This window comes from Chiloscyllium plagiosum, unplaced genomic scaffold, assembly GCF_037043375.1.
Source record: "Chiloscyllium plagiosum isolate Xiang-an unplaced genomic scaffold, Cpla_swu_hap1 HiC_scaffold_49, whole genome shotgun sequence".
NCBI lineage: Eukaryota > Metazoa > Chordata > Chondrichthyes > Orectolobiformes > Hemiscylliidae > Chiloscyllium > Chiloscyllium plagiosum.
In genome coordinates, this window is record NW_028270187.1 from 10,743,663 (window position 1) to 10,761,812 (window position 18,150).

An 18,150-nucleotide genomic window follows, 5' to 3' on the forward strand; every position below is an offset into this window, starting at 1 on the left:
GGCAAAATCGACGTTTCGGGCAAAAGCCCTTCATCAGGAATAAAGGCAGAGAGCCTGAAGCGTGGAGAGATGAGCTAGAGGAGGGTGGGGGTGGGGAGAGAGTAGCATAGAGTACAATAGGTGAGTGGGGGAGGAGATGAATACAATAGGTGAGTGGGTTTCCACCTATCCACTCCACCCTCTCCTCCTTGACCTATCACCTTCATCTCCTCCCCCACTCACCTATTGTACTCTATGCTACTCTCTCCCCACCCCCACCCTCCTCTAGCTTATCTCTCCACGCTTCAGGCTCTCTGCCTTTATTCCTGATGAAAGGCTTTTGCCCGAAACGTCGATTTTGCCTGTCTCGGATTTTGCCTGAACTGCTGTGCTCTTCCAGGTACAAATTAATAACTGCACCCTGAGATACACAGAGCAAAAGCTGACATGGATATACTCATACCCTTCAGGCATCTTGTCTACCACTGAAGGTTTGCTAATTTCCTGCACTTGTCCCATATCCTTAAACGTTATTACATTTCAAGTGCTCAATCCAAATACTTTTTCCAGGTTAAGGTTTCTGGACTCCACTGTCTTCCCAAGCAGTATCTTCCAGATTTCCACCACTTGCTGAGTGAATAAGATTTTTCTAAAATTCCCTCAATATATTTACCTCTTACCCTACACCATAGTGAGAGTCCTTACCCTTACCATATCCTAACCCAATCACCACTTGTGATTGATCGCTCAGACAAGGGAAACCGCTTCTGTTTATTCACCCAGTCCATGTGCCTCAATCTTTTACACCACAATCATGTGGCCCCACTTCAGTTATCTCTGCTCTCGAGAAAACACTCCAAGCTTATTTAATCTCTCCCTTTATGGAAGTAATATTTCTGCTTTGATCCTAATCCCTGATACTGGGTCTGAGTTTAGCACTGCTGCTGTCACTGTCGGTTTAATGTGAATTATTTATTCCTGCATTCTAAAGCAGCGCTGACTGTCCCTGCCCAGAGGAGCGCATGCGTGAGTCCCTCCCCCAGCGCTGCCATTGAGGAGCATTTACTCAGTGAGTGCAAGAGGTTTGTTTGAAACAGACCGCAATGGAGAGATCAGCGCCCAGGGAAGCGAGGGAACAGCAGGCTCCTTCCAGCAGCACATCGGGATGGGAGCCTGGGACACAGAGGGGGCTCCGAGACCGGGATTGATTCGGGGTGAGTTCAGGGAGAACCGGGAGCTGTTTGTAAGAGGCCGAGCGGAGCAGGAACTGGTCCCGGAACTTGGAGTGAGCGGGCTGGGGGGAAGAGAGAGGCCTTTCTCGGGCTGTGTGTGGGCCTGCTGAGAGAGGCAGAGCGGGAAGAAGCTGCTGTGGGACATTCTTGTGGTTATTAATCCCCTAAACACTGATGGGAATTCTGTTTCACGCTGTCTGTTGATATCGGACAGTGAATAATGGAAGCACGACGACGATTTTGTGACAATCCTATTAAGGACACGTATTGGAGTGAACAGATTTGAAGTTTCGAGTAAAACATTAGACATAGCGTCTCTTGTTCTTTCCTTCAATATTTAATGTATCGTCAGCTTGCTATTGATATATGTCAGCATTGCAGCTGCTTCAGGAATCCCCATTCATGGAGGTGAACAGATGTTAGTTCTGGATCTTACCCAATTGTCACAAAGTTGCAAATAAAAGAAACGGAGACCGGGAGCAACTGAGGGAAAGAGTGTAATCGAAACCTGATTATTAACTGACTGTCACACTGATCAGTTTAATCTTGCTTAACTTGGCTTATGTTGATTTACAGCTGAAAAGTCTTCTGTCTTCTGCCAAGCAAATATTTGTCTGACGAAGACAATGTCATATTTCCTCAGTATAACGCCAAGTGAGACCAGCTGCTTCTAACAAACAGCAGGTATGTTACCACTGCCAAAGCAGAGAATATCCTTTCCACAGGTACGGAGCAGATTGGATCAGACTTAGTTTGAGCTCAATTTCCAGGGATATATCCAAACAAGCAAACAGTCAGACTCAACTGCGGAAAGACAAGTTTCTTTTTTTCTCTGTATTCTCCATAGACATCTTCCCGGTTTCAATTAATATGATTCATAGGCCATGAACATTCACAGCATGTTTAAAGCTGACTGGTTGCCTAAAGTAGGCAGTTAGTGTCTAAGTCAAGTTGACATTTTAAAAGGGCATTTTAAATGTCACAAACCAGATAAGCAATTATATCATGCTTTTATATAGTTTCAGCAGCCATATGTGACAAGTAGTGAATAATTACTGAGCACACACAAACACACATGTACGCAAAGGTCCTGACTGATTCAGACTGAGTCCCCAATACACTCCCCATATCAACACACAAGATACAGAGACTAACAGCGATGTACACACATTTACTCTGTAGGAAACAGAAATGAATATATACAAATGTTTACACAAAAACAAGCAACTAATCCCATTCAACCAGCATTCCATTTCAATGAGTGTGTCATGGCAGCAGAGGAGCTGTCAACCCCACCTTGGTCTCAACATCATTCTCAACATATTCACCTTGCAGGGATAGAAATTAAATTTTCACACTGCCCAGTATTAATTTATTTTTATTAAAAAATGTGTAACTCGGTCTCCAAATTCACTTTAATCATCTACAAAGAATCCCAAATGTCCCACCCTGTGAAATATTACAAAAAAAGCAAGAAAATAGTGTCATATCATCAATTTAACAATATAATCAAATAATCACCCTTTAATTCAACAAAGAATTTATTCAAATCTTGTAATTTGAAAATTCTCATTCTTTTTGCAGGAAGAGTTCAACCATGTTCAATAAATTTGCCTGAATGATTTAAATCTTTTCCACTGTATGACAAAAATACAAGTCTTTTCACTTTCCTCATCGCCACCACAGAGCATCAGGAGAGTACTGCTAATGGCTTGCACCATCACTCCACAGAACAGGATTACGTAATACTCACAATAGAATAATGAAGTGAACTAGCCAATTCTCTTTCCTGTAGCAGGAACATTGTGGTCAGTCGGCTACAATACACTTTATTTGTTCGTTCCCCTCTCCTTTCAACACTAACAAAGGAATGTAACGCCTATCCATTTCTCAGCATTATTCACAAAAGTATCTAGGAAAAACTGATGACATCCTGAAGAACAGCCCATGGTATCATTCTTCCCAGTTCGAGTTTGCACTACAGGAGTTGGAAAACCCTTTAATTTTGCATTACACAATCCATGACACAAAGCAAATGCACTAAGCAGAAACTGACAGGTACAGATCGATAAGTGCACTCACACATTCACATAGCTGAAATTGACAGGCATAGATTAATATCTAAATTCAGAGTCACAAAGCAGTATCTGGCATGTACAGTTTGATGACTGTACTTACATTGACAGAGCAGTCAGATTGGTAAATATATTCTGATGTTCACATTGTAGAAAAGTGCATGTACAGATTGCTAACTGCACGCTGTAACACATATAGCAGAAATTGACAAGGAGAAATTGAGAACGATATTTACATATCAGAACTGGCAGGTACAAATTGGTAAGCACATTCACATATTCACAATACAGAAGCTGATAGGGTAAGATTGATAAATGCACTCACACATTCACATGGCAGACACTGAGAGTTACAGATTAATAACTGCACACTCAAATACACAGAGCTAAAACTGATAAGAACAAATTAGTAAATACACTCTGACATTCACGGAGAAAGTTTGATACCAAATGTATCATATCCACGAAGCAGAAACTGACAGGAACAGATCAACAATAACACTCAGTTTCATATTGCATAAACTGACAAGTAAATTTTTGATAACTAATCTGACAGTTTCACACAGCAGAATTTGACAAGTATAGATCAATAACAATACTCAGTTTGACAAGCAAAAATGACAACTACACTCTAACATTCATCCCATATTCACATGGCAGAAACAGTTACAGCTTGATATCTACTCTCACCCATTCACATTGCAGAAACTGACTGGGACAGATTGATGATGACACTCACACATTCATATGACAGAAATTAACAGAGGTTCAGCTCAATAACTAAAATCACATAGATGTAGGAGAAGCTGACAGCGAGAGACTGATAATTATACTCTCATTCACATTGCAGAAACTGAGATTGATAACTGCACTCTTATATTCACACAGAAACTGACAGATATAGATTTGATAACCACAGTCACACATTCATATTGCAATAACTGATAAGAGATAGATTGACCTTCCCTATGAGATATTTTTTAAAAAGTAAGAAAACAATATAATTTAGTCAAATTATCAATATAGCTTCCTACGCTATCATAGGATATACTCAATCAGGTCCGAGAGTTTGAAACAACATTTTTTTTTAACATCTCTAGCACCCCGTCTGTTGGCATGTGGGCTGTTTTCAAGATATCAATATTTATTTCCCCAAGTTTCCTAGCCTCCACTCTTATGTCTCCAGGCATAGAACAATAACTGTACTCACACATTTATATTACAAAGAATGGCAGATTCAGATTGATAAGTGCATTCATACATTATCAAATCAGAAACTGATGGGGAGAGATTAATAACTAATCAATTTATATTTAATAACTCATCTAGCCGAGACTTTCAGGGAGAGTCTTTTAGTTAGAATTAGAATCCATACAGTTTTGAAACAGGACCTTCAGCCTGGCAAGTCCACACCGACCCTCTGAAGATTATCACAACCAGAACCACTCCCTTATCACTCTACATTTACCCCTGACTAATGCACCGAACCCATTCATCCCTGAACACTATGGGCAATTTAGCATGGCCAATTCACCTAACCTCTTCTTTGGACTGTGGGAGGAAACCGGGGCACTCAAAGGAAACTCACACAGACACGGGTAGAATGTGCAAACTCCACATAGACAGTCGCCCGAGGCTGAAATCGAATCCAGGTTCCTGGTGCTGTGAGGCAACTGAGCCACTGTGTCGTATAATGTGCCACATTATACAAGAATATTCACACCGCAGAAACTAACTGGTGCAAATTGATCACAACACTCGTATATTCACAGAACAGAACATGACAGTTACAGATTGATAACTACATTTTCATATTCACATTACAGAAAATGACAGGTATGATTTAATGAATATATTTGCATTTTTGCAAGCAGAAACATTTAGAGACATATTAATTACTCCATTCATATATTCACATATCTGAAACTGTTAGGTACAGATCAAAAACTAAACTCGTCAATTGACATAGCAGAAACTGGGACACAGATTGATACTTGCACTCATACATTCAGATAGCAGACACTGACAGGCACAGATGGCTAACTACACTCACATACCGGAAACTGACAAGATCTTTCCCATAGCATAACCAAACAGGTAAAGATTTATAACTACAATTTCATGATCACAGAGGGAAAAACACATTGTCATGTACAGTTTGATAACGATACTCAAAAATATCTGATTAGAATCTCTCAGGTCCATATTGGGAACTACACTCTCTCATTCACCTTGTAGAAATTGACAGATGCAGACTGTTAACTACACTGACACATTCACAGCACAAACTGACAGGAACAGGTGGACAACTACCCTCATTCATTTATGAAGCAGAAACTAACAGGTACAGATGATAACCACCACTTACATATTCACAGGGCAGACTGTTACAGTCATAAATTGATAACTGGACTCACACATTTACATTACAGAAACTGACATACATTTTGATAAAGGCATTTGGACATTACCAAACCAGAAACTTCCAGCTAAATGTTCATATCACCACTCTCACATACAGACAGCAGAAACTCACAGGGAGGTTGGGAAATACACATACACATTCACATAGTGGAAACTGATATGTCCATATTGATGACTATATTTGGATGTTCACAAAGCAAAGACAGATTGATAACTGCACCATATTCACAGAAGAGAATCTGACAGGTATTTCCATATGCACATAGTTGAAACTGACAGGTTTACAAATTGATAACCTCATTCACATATTCACAACACAGATATTGACAAGGAATGGTTGATATATGCACTCACATATTCACCAAAAAGAAACTGACTGGTACAGATTGATAACTAAACTCACATGTTGAAATAACAGGAACTGAAAGGTACAGACTGATAGCAACACTCTCATTCTCATAGCTCATACTGACAGATATTGGTTGATATGTACACTCTCATTCACATAGCAAAAACTGGCAGGAATAGTTTAATTACTTCCTTGGATATATGGAGGAGACACTGACAGGGACAGATTACACTCTTCTAGTCACATACCAGAAAATCACGGTTACAATTTGTTAACAACACTTCCACTTTCACTTAACATAAACTCTCAGATACGGTTTGATAAGTACACTCAATTTCACACAGAATCTGATAGGTAGAGATTGAAAACTCTGTCTCAATATGACTCACATATTGACTTGGCAGAAACAGATAGGCTTAGATTCAAACCTGTGCTCACATATTCACATTGATGAAACTGACTGCTAAACTTCCGTATATGCAGAGAAAATTTTCTGACAAGTATAATTTGATAAAGACACTCAAATATTCATAGGGCATAGTGTATTGATCCCGACACTGTCTCACCAAGCAGAAACTGACAGGGAAATATTGATAAATACACTCACATATTCACATTGCAGAGACTAACAGAAAGAGCTGCTTCCGAATTTCTCATATTCACACAGCAGAATTGGTCAGGTTAGACTGACAATTTCACACACATATTCAGCCAGAAAAACTGACAGGTATGGATTGGTAACTACATTTACAGATGCACATACATTCTGACAAGGACAGATCAAAACTAAACTCTCAGAAAAACTCAAAGCAGAATATGACAGATACAGAATGATTAATGCATTTACACATTCACAAATCCAAAAGTGACAGTTAAAGATTAATAACTAAACATTCAGATTCAGAGAACAGAAACTAACGAGGAAAGGTTGATCAATTCACTTTGACATTGCAAAGACAGACAGCAATAGATTGATAAATAAGCCACAGATACAGAGCAGAAACTGTTCAGTACAGATTGATAAATACACACGTGCATGGACATAGCAGAAAGTGACATGGCCAGATTTATAACTACAGTCACACATTCTCATTGCAACAACTGACAGCAATACATTGATTAACAATCACTTGCTCATTTCACAAAACTGACAGGTAGAGACTGAAAATGACAGTCATATTCACACAGCAGAATCTGACAGGCACAAATTGATAACACACATTGATGGAAACTGATTGGTATATGTTGATAAATGCATTCACCTATTAACAAACCACAACCTCACCGGGACAGGTTATTACTGACATTCTCAGATTAACAGAGCAAAAACTGACAGGAATAGGCTGGTCAATAAACTCACACATTCACATTGTGGAGACTGACAAATACATATTAATAGCTGTACTTTGATATTTACAAGTAGAGATGGATAACTCCATTCAAATATTCATACAGAAGAAACTGACCAGTACAAATTGATGGATACGTAAATCTATTTATGAAACAGAGACTGACATGAACAAATTGAGAAATACATTCAGGTTGCACAAATGGACAGTGCTCTCAGCTGCAGGGTTATGGCCTGGGTGCAGAAAGGTGGAATTAGAATGGCCATCTGGTGTCTTTGGGTTGGAATGGACAGATAGGTCAAATGGACCTCTTATGTGCAATGTCATTTCAATGTATCTATAGTTCTATGTTAATCTGTCCCTGTGAGTCACTGCTATGTGAATACAAAAGTAATTTCAGAATGACTTAGAAGGGCAAAGTGTGAGAGTGTGGTTGTCATTGACAAAGTAGGAATTGACATGAATAGTTCAAAAACAAAACTGATTCCCAGCCCTGCTTGCATTGGATAGCCCCATTCATGGAGCTGTACAGTTATTGGTTAGTTTCTGGACCTCATTCAATTGGTATTGAATTAACAAAAAGAAACGTCACCAGACATGGAGCAAGAGTAGAATCAGACATGTAGTTCTGTTTGGATTCCTGTCTTTAAAAACAATATCCTAATGATTATTAACAGTTAAAGATCAGTTAAAGATGGTCAAACTTGGCTGATTGTGATTTAGAGAGATTTCTGTTCTGTCTTCCTCCAGGCAAATACTGGAAGGGCCAAGACAATGTAATATTCCCTCGGTACGAAGCCAAATGTAATCAGCTGCTTCTAACATACAGCAGGTATGTTACCGTTGTCAGAGCAATGAACATCCTTTCCACAGTCAGAGCAGATTGGATTGAGCTCACTTTGAGAGTGAGAGATGTTCAAACAACAGAGAAAATATGTTTGTTTTTTTTTTCTCTCACAAATGCACATGACTCCAGTTTGAACAAATGTCACCATTCACAGCTCATTGACATTTGCACAATTTTCAAACTGGAAAGTCTGAATTCTTGTCCAGAATATACATTGAAGAACTGAAACAAATCTGCCTCAAATTGTTAAAGTACAGATTTGAGATGGGCCAGGGAATCCCTTGTGGACTCAGGTATAAAGCCTCTCTCTTTTGGTTCGTCCTGGAGATCGTACTCTTTGGAAGTCTGGAATAAAAAACTCTTACAGACAGATTAGTTTAATTTTAGTTGTCCCCTTTATTCACGAATAGCATCGCTGTTACAATATAACACTGATACCTATAAGCTAAACTAACCAGGTTCTAATAACCTAGGAGAGTAGGGTACCAGCTCTTCAAATGCCCCAGCAGGCTACTCTGACGTACTGATACAAAGTGGCCTCCGTTATACAAAAATTTACGAAAACATTGCATGTCCTTAATTAGACAGATAACAGTGAAAGACAATAATTTGTAAGGAAGAAAAGACAATTGACAGGTCTGTGTACGCTTGACTACTCACTCTTATAGGCCCTAAGCCACTCATCAGTTGGGAAAAACACACCCAGCCTGCTAGCGAGATAAGCTCCTATCATAAAAGTATACCAGTCCGAGTAATTGGAGAGTCCATAAGGTAACCTTGCACAGCTCACATATCTAATACAATTGTTTTACGAAATGGCTTCTTAACAAGGAGGGCAAACTTTTGATCATAAAATGGCTTCCTGACAGATTGTGTCAGAGTCTCTTCAATGTTAGACCATTTAGGACAGAGATGAGGAGAAACATCTTCACCCAGAGAGAGGTGGCTGTGTGGAATGCTCTGACCCAGAGGGCAGTGGAGGCCCAGTCTCTGGATTCATTTAAAAAAGAGTTGGATAGAGCTCTCAAGGATAGTGGAATCGAGGGTTATGGAGATAAGGCAGGAACAGGATACTGATTAAGGATGATTAGCCATGATCATATTGAATGGTGGTGCAGGCTCGAAGGGCAGAATGGCCTACTCCTGCACCTATTGTCTATTGTTAGGTTTAGAATAATTTTAAGCTGGGAGCAGATTCCTGCTTTTTATCTTGAACACAGAATCATTCTGTACCTGAGGCTGAAATGTTACTGCAAGGTTGTATCTAAAATGATTAATTAATCTCAAGTTAAACATGCCTTCTTTTCACGATTGTGATTCAAATTCAAATAAGACATAAGATCTGACTAGTTAGAATTGACAGTGGGGCGGTCTGTGGAGTGGTCTGCAAGATCAGCAAGTAAGTTAGGGCTTCATCAATATTATCTTTTACAGAGTTTGTATTTAATAACTGATATTGGCTACTCAATATCATCATAAAGTCCCAAAATGCAATTAAAATCAATCCATAGCAGATAAGCACAAAGTGTTAATTTTCTACTGGCACCAACAGCCTCAGCACTAAAATCATCTCTCTTTGTCGTGTCCTTTCGAACTCTCAAGTCAGCAAAGTTTTTTTTTTCTTTGTGTCTGCCCCACTTGCAAGAGGTAAGAAGAATCCATTAAAGTTGGCAGCATCTAATTGTTAATTACAAAGCTTTTGATCGTACCGAGTTTCATTTCAGGGTCAGAATCATGGGCAGCACAGTGGTTAGCACTGCTGCTTCACAGCGCCAGAGACCCGGGTTCAATTCCCGCCTCAGGCGACTGACTGTGGAGTTTGCACATTCTCCCCGTGTCTGCATGGGTTTCCTCTGGGTGCTCTGGTTTCCTCCCACAGTCCAAAAATGTGCAGGTTAGGTGAATTGACCATGCTAAATTACCCATAGTGTTAGGAGCAAGGGTAAATGTAGGGGAACGGGTCTGGGTGGGTTGCGCTTTGGCGGGTTGGTGTGGACTTGTTGGGCCAAAGGGCCTGTTTCCACACTGTAAGTAAATCTAAAAAAATATCAAACACTGTCATTAATTTTTCAAAGGAACGGCTGTGAATGTTATCACTTGGTGTCCTGTTCACACAGATTCACCAATGCTAAGACAAATGTTCTTAATTGTCTTACAGCATCCTGTTATTACTTGGTGAGCTCAGGTGTCCCTATCTTGAAGTTCCCACCTTTTTCTGAGTCTTCCTGGCTGTCTATTTTCTAGTGCAGTAAATGTGTCCTATAATGCAGCATTACATTTTAGTCTAAATGTTTAAAGTCAAGTTTGAAGGCTATGGACTTTCTCAAAATCACCCTCATAACAAGTATCCCAAAACGAATCACATCCCCACAGAGAATATTAGTAGCTGTCAGAGAGTTACGTCCCTTTGACAAACAGAAACTGACCAGCAAACATTGATTCCTTTGTTCACTCGTTGGCATTGCAGAGACAGGCAAAATGACATTGATGACAACACACAATTGACAGGGCAGTTACCTACACACACAAAAACACACACATCTCCTCCACCTTGCAGGCAGTGACATGGATAGATTCATGACACTCAGATGTTCACGTGACAGAAAGTGACACACAGACTCTTATTTTCATTGCACATAACAAAAGAAAGGTTTGACAACTACACTTCCATATTCAGATATCAGAAAGTATCAGACACTGATGAATAATTGTGCTCAAATTTTCATCCAGTTAGAAACTGATATTTTAGATCAATAATCAGACTCAACTACTGTCAGGTAGAGACCGAAGGTGACACTTTCATTCGCAGAGATAAAAGAAAATCTGACAGGTACATAACGATAACTAAAATTACATTCAGATGTCAGAAATTGACATGGACAGATTGGTAAACACACATTCACTTTTACACAATAGGAACTGTCCTAGAAAGATTAACAAGTGCACTCTCATGTTCACAATGCAGAAACTGACAGGAGCAAATTAGAGTCATAGAGATGTACAGCATGGAAACAGACCCTTCAGTCAGAACCCATCCATGCCGACCAGATATCCCAACCCACCTGCCAGCACCCGGCCCATATCCCTCCAAACCCTTCCTATTTATATACCCATCCAAATGCCTTTTAAATGTTGCAATTGTATCAGCCACCACCACTTCCTCTGGCTGCTCATTCCATACACATACCACCCTCTATGTGAAAAAGTCGCCCCTTAGGTCTTTTTTATATCTTTCCCCTCTCACCCTAAACCTAGGCCCTCTAGTTCTGGACTCCGGCCCCAGGGAAAAAAACTTTGTCTACATAACAGTGGGCAGCACGGTGGCACAGTGGTTAGCATTGCTGTCTCACAGCGCCAGAGATCCGGGTTCAATTCCCGACTCAGGCGACTGACTGTGTGGAGTTTGCACATTCTCCCCGTGTCTGCGTGGGTTTCCTCCGAGTGCTCCGGTTTCCTCCCACAGTCCAAAGATGTGCAGATCAGGTGAATTGGCCATGCTAAGTTGCCCGTAGTGTTAGGTAAAGGGGTAAATGTAGGGGAATGGGTAGGTTCGCGCTTCGACGGGTCGGTGTGGACTTGTTGGGCCGAAGGGCCTGTTTCCACACTGTAAGTAATCTCTAATCTAAAAAACTTATCCATGCCCCTCATGATTTTGTAAACCTCTATAAGGTCACCCGTCAACCTCTGATGCTCCAGGGAAAACAGCCCCAGCCTGTTCAGCTTCTCCCTATAGCTCAAATTCTCCAACCCTGGCAACATCCTTGTAAATCTTTTCTGAACCCTTTCAAGATTCACAATATCTTTCCGATAGAAAGGAGACCACAATTGCACACAATATTCTAGCAATGGCCTAACCAATGTCCAGTGCAGCTGCAACATGACCTCCCAACTCCCATACTCAATACTCTGACCAATAAAAGAGAGCATACCAAACGCCTTCTTCACTATCCTATCTACCTGCGACTCCACTTTCAAGGAGATATGAACCTGCACTCCAAGGTTTCTTGGTTCAGCAACACTCTATTGGCCCTTACCATTAAGTGTATAAGATTTGCTTTCCCAAAATGCAGTACCTCCCATTTATCTGAATTAAATGCCACATGCCACTTCTCAGCCCATTGGCCCATCTGGTCAAGATCCTGTTGTAATCTGAGGTAACATTCTTCACTGTCCCCTACACCTCCAATTTTGGGGTCATCTGCAAACTTACTAACTGTACCTCTTATGCTGACATCCAAATCATTTATGTAAATGACAAAAAGTAGTGGACCCAGCACCGATCCTTGTGGAACTCCACTGGTCACAGGCCTCCAGTCTGAAAAACAACTCTCCACCAACACCCTCTGTCTTCTACCTTTGAGCCAGTTCTGTATCCACACGACTAGTTCTCCCTGTATTCCGTGAGATTTTTATTCCTGATGAAGGGGTTTTGTCTGAAATGTCGATTTCGAAGCTCCTTGGATGCTGCCTGAACTGCTGTGCTCTTCCAGCACCATTAATCCAGAATTCTGTGAGATCTAACTTTGCTAACCAATCTCCCATGGGGAATCTTGTCGAATGCCTTACTGAAGTCCATATAGATCACATCTACCGCTCTGCCCTCATCAATCCTCTTTGTTACTTATTCAAAAAACTCAATCAAGTTTGTTAGACATGATTTCCAACACAAAAAAAGCCACGTTGACTATCCCTAATCAGTCCTTGTCTCTCCAAATACATGTACCTCTGTCCCTCAGGATTTCCTTCAACAACTTGCCCACCACCAACATCAGGCTCACTGGTCTATACTTCCCTGGCTTGTCATTACCACCCTTCTTAAACAGTGGCACCACGTTAGCCAACCTCCAGTCTTCCGGCACCTTACCTGTGACTATCAATTATACAAATATCTCAGCAAGAGGCCCAGCAATCACTTTTCTAGCTTCCCACAGAGTTCTAGGGTACACCTGATCAGGTCCTGGGTATTTATCCACCTTTATGCATTTCAAGATATTCAGCACTTCCTCCTCTGTAATGTGGACATTTTTCAAGATGTCACCATCTATTTCCCTACATTCTATATCTTCCATGTCCTTTTCCACAGTAAATATTGATGCAAAATACTCATTTTGTATCCTCCCTCATTTTCTGCGGCTCTACACAAAAGCTGCCTTGCAGATCTTTGAGGGGCCCTATTCTCTGCCTAGTTACCCTTTTGTCCTTAATGTATTTGTAAAAACCCTTTGGATTCTCCTTACTCCTATTTCCCAAGGCTATCTCATGTCCTCTGTTTGCCCTCCTGATTTCCCTCATAAGTATACTCCTACTGCCTTTATACTCTTCTAAGGATTCACTTGGTTCTGGATTAGTGGTGCTGGATGAAGGGCTTTTGCCTGAAACGTTGATTTCGAAGCTCCTCGGATGCTGCCTGAACTGCTGTGCTCTTCCAGCACCACTAATGCAGAATCTGGTTTCCAGCATCTGCAGTCATTGTTTTTACCTCTAAGGATTCTCTTGATCTATCCTGTGTTACCTTACATATGCTTCCTTCTTTTTCTTAACCAAGCCCTCGATTTCTTTTGTCATCCAGCATCCCCTATACCTATCCGCCTTTCCTTTCACCCTAACAGGAATATTCTTTCTCTGGACTCTCATTATCTCATTTCTGAAGGCTTCCCATTTTCCAGCTCTCCCTTGACCTGCAAACATCTGCCTCCAATCAGCTTTTGAAAGTACTTGCCTGATACAATCAAAATTGGCCTTTCTCCAATTTAGAACTTCAACTTTTAGATCTGGTCTATCCTTTTCCATCACTATTTCAAACCTAATGGAATTATGGTCGCTGGCCCCAAAGTTCTCTCTCAGTGACAACTCAGTCACCTGCCTTATTTCCCAAGAGTAGGTCAAGCTTTGCACCTTCTCTAGTAGGTACATCATGTACTGAATCCGAAAATTTTCTTGTACACACTTCACAAATTCCTCTCCATCTAAACCCTTAACACTATGGCAGTCCCAGTCTATGTTTGGAAAGTTAAAATCCCCTACCATAACCACTAGAGCATAGATTCTTACAGATAGCTGACATCTCCTTACAAGTTTGTTTCTCAATTTCCCTCTGACTATTAGATGGCCTATAATACAATCCCAATAAGGTGATCATCCCTTTCATATTTCTCAGTTCCACCCAAATAACTTCCCTGGATGTATTTCCAGAAATATCCTCCCTCAGCACTGCTGAAATGCTATCCCTTATCAAAAATGCCACTCCCCCTCCTCTCTTGCCTCCCTTTCTGTCCTTCCTTTGATTACACTCCCATTTCACAGAACATGAACTGACAGATACACTTTGATAACTATTCACAGAACAAAATCTGACAGCCATATATTGACATTCACACTTTTACACCTCGCAGAAATTGACAGATGCAGATTGATAACTAAACTCACATTCACACAGCAGAAACTGAGGGGGTAGATTTATAATGACAGTCACACACTTGAATTGCAATAACTGACAAGGACAATTAATGACAACATTTACATGTTCATTTGGCAAGAATGGACAGGTACAGGTCAATAAATGAATTGTCATATTCACAATGCAGGAAGTGAGAGATGGACACTGTGTGATGATATTGTGGTTTGAAGAGGTTTATTTTGTCCTTTTGTTCTTGAAGAGCAATTTTAAGGCAGAGACACCGAGCCACTAGAGCAAACAGTTTGAGGCCTATTGGGCATCTTTACAGAAAGCTGAAGACTCATCAACAGAAATACTTCATGTTTGAGAAGGACACCTTGCGTTGATTGTTTTTGGAGAAATTTAAGAACAAAACTTACAGACTGTTTAGATGAAGCTTATTATTGCAGCCATTCAATTTGCAAATTACATACATGGCAGGATGACAGAACCTCATTGCCAAGGTGCCGTCACGACGTTGATGAAAAACGATGGAAGCATTTCTTAGCAGGAAAAAGTGGACTGTCGCAGTGAGTATTTCCATGCTTCAAGTCAATAAAATGTATATGTATTGTTTACTAATAGTGTAAAAATTAGGCCATCTCTGTATATTGATGGATTCTTTTTAAGAGGGGTGGAAGGTTTGATGGTATTGTGGCTTTAAGATGTTTATTATGTCCTTTCTTTCTTGTTGAAGAGAGGTTTTATGGCAGAAGTGTCGAGAAGTCTACCAGAGCCGTGAGAGTAAACAGTTTGAGGCTTTTTTATAGTTGGAACAACAGAGGCAGCCTGAGTTAGTGTGGTCAAGCTCTCACAGAACAACATTTTTAGTTTTGGCTTTCAGCAAAACTGTTGCATCCTGAAGACAGGAAAGCTAGTTTCCTCTTCTCAGTTACAGTCAGAAGCTGCAGATTCTCCTTCTCCTTCTGCTACTGGAGTTGGATGCTTGACTATCTATTTTATTGAATTTGTCTTTTGCCAAGAATGTTTATGGGATATGCACTGGAACAGTTAACTCGGAAGAGTTACTGTATCCATTATTCTATTAAGTAATCCAACAGAGTTAAGATTTTCCAATTCCTTCTTTATTGTGTTATATGTTAACTACTGTGGACAGGATAAAATACACCTTTTTAAAGCCACACAATCATTCTAACTGATAACTGCCCTCATATTCACATAATAGAAACAGATTGGTACAGATAGATAACTACATTGCCATATTCGCGTCAGAGAAACATTCAGGAACAGATTAAGCCAAATTCAGGAATTCACAAAGCAGAAGCTGACTGATACAGATGGATAACCAAACTCTTATATTCACAAACCAGAAAACATCAGGTGAAGGTTAATGACCATATTTACAATGCAGAAACTGACATCGACCTCGCAAAGGAAACACTCGCCACACTTTTAGAACAGACCATCACACATACACCAACAAACCATCAATCACAACGAAAACATCATGAAGCTAGTGGACCTGTGCCTCACCACCCACTTCACTTTCAACAACATAGTCTACAAACAAAAACGGCACACCCATGGGATCTCCGCTATCAGGATTCATAGCAGAAGCGGTAATGCAAAGGCTAGAACAAACAGCCCTACCAATCATCAAACCAAAAATCTGGGTTCGCTACGTAATGACACTTTTGTCATCACAAAACGAAACAAGATAGAAGAGACATTTAACATCATCAACAACACCCTCACAGGCATAAAGTTCACCAAGGAAGAAGAAACTGACAACAAACGCGCATTCCTGGACGTCATAGTAGAAAGAAAGGACAACGGAGTATTACAAACCTGTGTATACAGAAAACCGACAAACACTGACCAAATACTCAACTACACCAGCAACCATCCCAACACACAGAAACGAAGCTGTATCAGAACACTATTCCAACGAGCCACCACACACTGCAGCACAGACAAACTTCGAAAAACAGAGGAGACCCACTTATACGAAGTATTCAAGAAGAAAGGATACTCAAAAAACACAGTGCGCAGATTCCTCAAGAACAAACCACAACAAGCAGACAAAACACAGCCAGAAACCCTAACCACCTTACCATATATCAAAGAAGTTTTAGAAATGACAGCCAGACTACTGAGACCCCTCGGAATCCTAGTAGCACACAAACCCACCAACACTCTCAAACAAAAACTAACAAACTTAAAAGACCCAGTACAACCCATGGACAAGACCAACGTCATCTATAAAATTCCATGCAAGGACTGCCACAAACACTACGTAGGACAAACAGGAAGAAAGTTAGCCACCAGGATACATGAACACCAGCTAGCCACAAAAAGACACGACCTCCTCTCCCTCATAGCCCTACACATGGATGAAAAAAAACACCATTTCGACTGGGACAACACATCTATCCTGGGACAGGCTAAGCAAAGACACGCCAGAGAATTCCTAGAGGCCTAGCACTCCAACCACAACATCATAAACAAGCACATAGATCTAGATGCCATCTATCAACCCCTCAGAAAACGATCAGGTAATGACATCACCACAAACCCCAGGAACCCCATCCAGGAAAAAGATATAAATAGAAAGCAGGAGACAACAGCTTCGCTTCACTTGGAGGTCGCCACTGATGATGTTACCTAGCCAGGTAATGAAACGTCTGGATACAAACCTACAGCTCAGCGAGCAAACCTACACCCTAAACCCGAAACTGAAAAGTTGAAACTGATAAAAGCATTCACACAGACACATAGCAGAAACTGATAGGGGAAGACTGATAATTACACAGACGTATTCATTGAGCAGAAACTGACTCATAGGAAAGACTGATAGACACTGCAATGGTAATGACTTACACATTCTCACAACAGGGACCTTTTGGGATTGAGCGATAATTGTACGAACGTAATCACTGACAGATACAGATGATTACTACAGTCACATGTTGAGATAGCAGAAACTGACAAGGACAGATTGTGAGAAAGTAATAATCATTCACCCCCTGAAAGCTCACATGCGCAGATCAAAAACCGCACTCCCGTTTTACACAGCCACTAACGAGAGGTAAACTAATCCTTAACCAACCTGAAATTCTGAAGAACACAATATTATTCACAGTGTAATCAGAGAATCACAGTGATAAAACAAATAACATGAGATTGTCACAATTAAAATTCACATAAGTACTATGTTCAAAATAATCCTTAAATAAGTGACCAGTTCAGAATGAGCACAAATGATTTGTAACCAAATAAAATTCAGAGAAAATCCATTTAGCAAAGTTTATAATGAAAAAAACATCCTGCGAGGAACAAATGCACCGAATAATATCTATTCTAATGTAATGCAATGTAAGATTTCAGGAACTGAAATGTTGGCAGGGACACTGCTGACACTGATTGAGGAGCTGAACAGAGAGTAAAATTCATGTTGTCAGCAGAAAGCAAAAGGCACAGGTCGCAGTACGTCCGTTC

The 18,150-nt window shown here is 40.5% G+C and overlaps 1 protein-coding gene across 4 annotated transcripts; it reads left to right on the forward strand.

Moving 5' to 3' along the window:
- Positions 1 to 1,018: 1,018 nt before the first annotated feature.
- On the forward strand, positions 1,019 to 18,043 carry LOC122544666 (uncharacterized). Of its 4 annotated transcripts, none has more exons than XM_087984508.1 (4): positions 1,019 to 1,193; positions 1,788 to 1,895; positions 8,159 to 8,240; positions 14,912 to 18,043. In XM_087984508.1, the coding sequence occupies exon 4, from the start codon at positions 16,160 to 16,162 to the stop codon at positions 17,132 to 17,134; it is 975 nt and encodes a 324-aa protein (XP_087840634.1). In that variant the 5' UTR covers positions 1,019 to 1,193; positions 1,788 to 1,895; positions 8,159 to 8,240; positions 14,912 to 16,159; the 3' UTR covers positions 17,135 to 18,043. The 4 variants fall into 4 exon arrangements, with proteins under 4 accessions (XP_087840634.1, XP_087840635.1, XP_087840636.1 ...); XM_087984509.1 differs by having other exon boundaries at positions 15,133 to 18,043; XM_087984510.1 differs by lacking the exon at positions 8,159 to 8,240.
- The last annotated feature ends 107 nt before the right edge of the window (positions 18,044 to 18,150 follow it).

Coding starts and splice junctions, on each gene's coding strand:
- LOC122544666 (XM_087984508.1), top strand. CDS start 16,160: ATGAAGCTAGTGGACCTGTGCCTCACCACCCACTTCACTTTCAACAAC.